At 39.6% G+C, this 6,213-nt stretch overlaps 1 protein-coding gene across 1 annotated transcript in view; it reads right to left on the bottom strand.

The window, feature by feature from the left end:
- Positions 1–264: 264 nt before the first annotated feature.
- ppic (peptidylprolyl isomerase C) overlaps positions 265–6,213 on the bottom strand; it is a 7,208-nt gene continuing 1,259 nt past the window's right edge. Inside the window, exons 2-6 of the mRNA XM_070964990.1 lie at positions 5,076–5,189; positions 4,268–4,361; positions 3,897–3,964; positions 3,547–3,663; positions 265–2,583 (exon numbers count right to left, since the gene is read on the bottom strand). Coding sequence (XP_070821091.1) covers positions 2,455–2,583; positions 3,547–3,663; positions 3,897–3,964; positions 4,268–4,361; positions 5,076–5,189 — 522 coding nt within the window. The 3' untranslated portion in view covers positions 265–2,454. The remainder of the gene's footprint in view (positions 2,584–3,546; positions 3,664–3,896; positions 3,965–4,267; positions 4,362–5,075; positions 5,190–6,213) is intronic.

Genomic DNA, 6,213 nt, shown 5'->3' with positions numbered 1-6,213 from the left:
TGTGAGGGGAGTAATGTTCATCTGTGACATCCTGATTCACATCATGTCCAGGCTGATTACAGACACACACAGTGGAGTTTATACTATATGTCGGCCTTTCATTATTTATATCCTGCAGTGGCTTTTTTATCCACTGTTGACTGATGATGACCTGATTAAAAACGAGATGTTTATGTGACATCTGCTGTCTTACAGAGTTGACTCGGATCACTCAAAGGCTGCGGAAAAACAGATCACAGACGAAATAATACATGACACAATATAAAAAGTGTAAGATTGTGTTGCAGCAGCATGTTGTTTATTGTAGAAAATCCACTTGTCGGCACTCTTCTGCTGCTTTTAGAAACAACAAAAACAGAACTTGAGATATGTTTGTTAGAGAGGTTTGAGATGCTGCATTAGCTTCAGTGGTATGAGGAATATTAGTCATCATTTTTGTAGATCACAATGCTACCGTGACGGTTTCAGGTTAATTGACATCACAACAAGAACATTAAAAAGAACGATGACAAAAAAGCCAAAACTTTAACAGTCAGAATGAAATCAACGACCACGTTCAGTAACAACACACCACAAACTACATTTAAGAACGTTACTGACAGGACAGCAACAGTATTCGTACAGTATTCATACCCACAAAACGTTTTCCTCCTGTGCAATTTGTGCTGTTGTTTTTTCAAACATGATATGATGCATAATGCATCAGGAGGAAAGGGTACTTTGACTCCATTTAACCAAAACATGATAACAGAAATCATCATTTCAATGATGGAACAATAAAAATCATAAATAAGAAAGTGCAAGAATGGCATTTGATGTTTGCTACAAAGTTTTTTTTTGCATATGTTTGTTAACAGATACTGAAATGAAGACAGTATTTTCATATTGATTATATGCATAGAAAGTGCAAGCAAATTTGGCAAATTAAGAATGATTTGGCAATAGGAGATTAATGAGGAGCTACATCATTCTGTAAGTGCAAGTTTCTATGATATACGTCATGTTTGAGTCACAAAGTATGCTAACGTGGAAAACCGTTAGCATGAACCACAGTAAGTCTGATAAAGAGTGAACGCACAACAGCAAACTGACACGACTCCTCTCTGCATACACTGTGTCACTGACAGCTGAAAACCTCACATCTCCAGAGTACTTCACAAATAAATGGCACGTAATTGTGAATGGATTCAAAAATCCCCCTTTGAGCAAATCAAAGAAATGCTGTATTTCCAGTGACGTTTAGTCTTGTATGTGTTGGGACTGCCCATTTTTTTTCCCATTATTCCAAAACCCCAGTAGTCCGAACAATGTCCCATTGGACTAAAAGACCATTAGCCTGTTATCCAACCAATGTCCATTGCTCCAGAGGGCTGTTGTTCTGTAAATACACACTCTCCCTGGAGTTTTTTTTGGTTTTTAATATCCTGGAGTATTATTTGAATGTGCAGGAAAGGTTGAAGTCAGGTGATCTTCATCAGCATGGTAAAGAATAATGAACCTTGTGCGATGGTCATAGTTTTGTGAGGCACCGTCAGGTTCAGGAGAAGATCTTGCTTCTTCACCAGAGGGGACTTTGGGCCCATGGGACATTTTGGGGTTGCAGAATAATGGACCATCAGTACAAAGGCATGGCACTGTGAGTGTATTGTTTAATTAATTTTAGTGACATCAGTCGGTTTGACATCATGCCTTCAGGCTCACGAAACCTTTTGGTTAAAAAGGCCACTAAAGGCCAAAATCTGAGTATTATAAAAGTCCTTCATTGGCAAAATTGAATCTAATTCAAAACATGGCACACAAGCCTAAAAAGGTGGCCATCTTGGAGACATAAGGTTTTCGCCTGAGCATGGAGAATAGTATGACTTGCCAATATTTGTGTATTCGTGTGCTCCCTATGATGAGTTGAACGTGTCTGTTAATCTGTATCTGATCTCCACACTCAGTTTAAGTTGTATGTTTAACAAGTGGATGCTTTTAATTTACCACAGATTCATTTGCTTTGTTGTGTATTCTGTCAAAAAGTTGATAAAAATCTTCCCTCCCTTCACAGACAGTTGTTAGACATCAATGTGTGATATGTTGTGTTAATAACTTAATGAAAATCTCGTCTGCATACAGTGGAGATCGATCAGAAGTCATGTTCACCTTCATGACCATTTTCCAGGTGCGGACGGGCTGCTCTGTATCCATGAGTGACACTGTCGCAATTTGATAAGTTTATGTTTTGATGAAAAAAAAAAAAAAAGTTTATATTCATTAGAGCATTGAACTGTTTTGGCTTCAGTACCAGTACCAACACCCAGCCCTTGTAGCATGTTAGTGTTCGCACGTCAGCATGCAAAATAATATGAAAATGTGAATTTGGCAAACTGCAAACTGGACTTCTGATTGATCACCAGTGTTTCATGATCACATGCTCTCTTTGTTCCACAGTAAACCTCCTCACAGTGGCATTTACCAGCCCTCCACCTCCACTATGAAGGGCTCTTTGACGGGGATCCTGCCGCTGTTGACAATCACACACTCAGTGTACGGCAGGTTCCTGTCATTGGTGTCCTGGAGCTCGATGGTGTGAACCACAGACTGCAGAGGAGACACACAGAAGCAGGGTAGACAGACTGAGTACAGATGGAAAAGATTCATTTGGTATCAGCAGGTTTTATGTTGGAGATCATCTGTAACAAGCAGTGTGTGCAGAATCCAGCTTTTACAAAGTACTGAGGACTGTCTATTAATGTTTTGGGGCAACAGAGTTTTAAATCTTTGTTCTGATCTTCTTTATCCTTCAGATAAACTTGCAGCAGTTAGGGATGGGTATTATTTAGATTTTATCAGTTCTGATGCTGCTTATCAACTCTGGTTGTTATCATATCCTAAGATGAATGAACATGATTTATGTTAGGAGAATAAATATGTTTGCTGATGCTATCATGCTGACCTTTGCTTCACTAAAATTCAGCTTGGATCCTCTCTTTGAGTTGCTATCCCTATCATTTTTAGTGACTGATAGAAATTATGGGTTGGGGGGGCGTGAACTTTTTTCAGCTTCTGCAGGAGGGCATGCCACAAAAAGCTTGGTTTAATTGGTGAGGTGCTGTTGGTTGCTATCAGGTACAAAAAAATCAAAAAGTCCTCTTTAAAAGAGGGCGGGACTTTAGTGACAAACCTCCACCCATCCCAACCTTTCCCTTCCTGGCCTGGATTGCTTCCTGTGTGGGTGGAGCCCCTGAATCTATACAGAAAGTCTGCTCACGGGTGGCACAACTTTCAGAACAAATAAGCAGGCAGACCTCAAGCGGATGCCCTTTTCTCCTTTGGACTGTGCGAATGAACGGTATGTATTGTTTGTTTAAGAATGAGTTTATTAACTTTTCTCATCTGTCCTCAGACATTTCTGGAGCCAGACTCCACTTATGAGTATTCAGCTGCCAAACTTTTCTGAAAATGTCATATCTGTTGATGTAAATTAACCACAGGTCATAACTAACTTTGACGATGGTATATTCATGCTGCAGAGTTATGAAAAGTGTCTGAGGGTCCACCCACCATCCCGTCCAGGACTTTGCCAAAAACCACATGTTTCCCGTCCAGCCACGGCGCCTTGGTAGCCAGGATGAAGAACTGTGATCCATTAGTGTCTGGACCAGCATTCGCCATACTCACCTGGTACATGAACACAAATACAAACACACAATTCATGTTTTAGCCACCTCGCTAATCCTCCATCCAGTCGTCATTCAGTGACAAAGTAGAATGAAAGGAGGAAAATGGAGGTTGAAATCACTTTGACATTTTGGCTCACTGTTTCTGAATACTGAATGTTATGTTAAAAACAGATGTGTGTGTGTGTGTGTGTGTGTGTGTGTGTGTGTGTGTGTGTGTGTGTGTGTGCTCACCCAGCCTGCTCCTAAGTGCTTCAGTTTGAAGTTTTCATCTGCAAAAGTTGTTCCGTAGATGCTGTGACCTGCATAGACAAAGAATTTGGTCACTTTCAGGTGACTTACTTTTCGCACCTTGTGTGAACTTAAACTTAAAGTTAGCATCCACACAAACTACTGCACTGCTCTCTATGCCACAAATAGGCCCTATGATGCAGACTTATGTGCACTGTGTGTGAAACAGACAGTGTGCATATAGCTGGATGGAAAGCAGAGGAGTGGATTATGCTGCAGGAGGGGAGTGCTATTCATGATCTGAATTCAGTGCACAAGCCCAGAGAAAGCGAGTGTTTGATATTTAAAGAGTAACACATTGAGCAGAGAATCACCTCCGGTTCCGTCTCCAGCTGTGAAGTCTCCTCCCTGGATCATGAAGTCCTTGATGACTCGGTGGAACTTTGTCCCTTTGTAGCCGTAGCCTTTCTGCAGAGATGCACAGGAAGCTTACTGTCTGCATGAAGGCAAGCACACACGATGACCACTGCACGGTCACAGTCAGGAGGAGGGAACGAGCAGCTTTAAGAGGATTAGATGAAGATGTGGACGATCGCAACACACAGGAGATTCAGCAGGGACAAACGTTTCATATGGAATTAACAAAAATGAATAATGTTTGCTTGATAAGCCTAGAATTTCAACATTTCAAACGACTGTAAATGTAATTGTAATTGTGTGGAAATTACACACAATACACAATCAAACCAAGAAATGAAATATATATACATTTAATTTCAAGCTAAAATATTCAGTATTTCATTTATTAAATTACACCCAATGTGCAACATTGACTAGAAACATGAAAGTGAAGCACAGCAGGATTATTTAAGTCTCCTTATGAAATACTTAAGTTTTTGAGGACAAGGAGTTACTTTTAAGTCAAAGCATCCCAATTAATTAAAGGCAAGAACAGTTTCTCCTGGTGGATACACTTCAGAAGTTTACTTTTATCTCAGAATGAAATCAACATATGGATGATGTACAAAATGAGTGAGCAATGGAAAGGAATATTCAATATGAAAAGAAAAAAGGAAAAATGCGTCAAATCGATCATACTGAAAGAAACATGTGGAGATTAGAAACATAATTTTCTAATTGACTCTGTGTGTGTGCACGTGTTTGAATACACCATCAACCTACCTCTCCGGTTGCCAAGGCAACAAAGTTATTGACAGTGAGTGGGACGACCTCCCCAAAAAGGCCGATGACAATCCGCCCCACCTCGTGACCTGCCACAGTGATGTCAAAAAACACCTGGACACACACACACACACACACACACACACACACACACACACAGAAAGACTGTCAACCAATCAGAGGTGTGAAGTGATGAGAAATGTTCACTTGAGCAGTTTTTGTAGCTCCATTTTTCTATTTTTAAAGCAAAATGCTGAACTTGCTTTAATCTTATTTGCTGGAACGTAACATGCAGTTAAGTGCAGTTACTCAAGTACTGTACTTAAATACAAGTTTGACTTGTACCTGTCCTTTACTTGAGTATTTCCCTTTTCTGCTATTTGACATGTCTACTGCACAACAGTTCAGATGGAAATATTATGCTTTGAGTGATGTTGTGTAAAGAAATAAACATTACATTTGGCCACATAGAGAGTGCAAGCAGATTCAGTCGCAACCAGTGTAAGGAATTTAAAGCGCAACTACTTTTAGTAGTGATGAGAAACACAACTAATTAATTTTCTAATTAAATAATGCAATTCCAATTCTGGAAAATTAAATGGACTTGTTACTTTCATCTTGATAGCAGACAAACACCAACATAAACTTCCGTGTTGTGAACAGACACCTTACACATGGTGAAACTCTACTTTTAGGAACATAAAACAGCCCACATAGCTAACCACTCAGTCCAGTACAAGGGATGCATGATGGGAAATGTTTCATTATTTGGTTGACGCTTCGTGTTGTGCACAGTTTGGATGCAGGCAGGGAATAAACAAACAGAACGGGATCATTCCAAACAAGAGAAAGACTCCTTGGACTTAAAAGAGTGTCGTATGGATGGACTTTAGGTATGAAAAGTCTGACCCAGATGAGAAACCGTACTTTGAAAATGATGCCACAGATCGGTCTGAAACACCAGTAACGTCTTATTAAAGAATCATCTTAGAAGTTGGGTTATTTTGTTTGCAGCTGTAGTGAAAGGTGTCTTCTTTTTACCATACATTCATATTTTATATATTGGTAAGTGCTTGAATTCAAATATGAGGAAGTACCTTTTATTTGTTGAATACAAATTCAAAATTATTATTGTGTG

This window comes from Chaetodon trifascialis, chromosome 6 (genome assembly GCF_039877785.1).
Source record: "Chaetodon trifascialis isolate fChaTrf1 chromosome 6, fChaTrf1.hap1, whole genome shotgun sequence".
Lineage (NCBI taxonomy): Eukaryota > Metazoa > Chordata > Actinopteri > Chaetodontiformes > Chaetodontidae > Chaetodon > Chaetodon trifascialis.
This window is presented reverse-complemented; position numbering and strand designations above follow the sequence as displayed.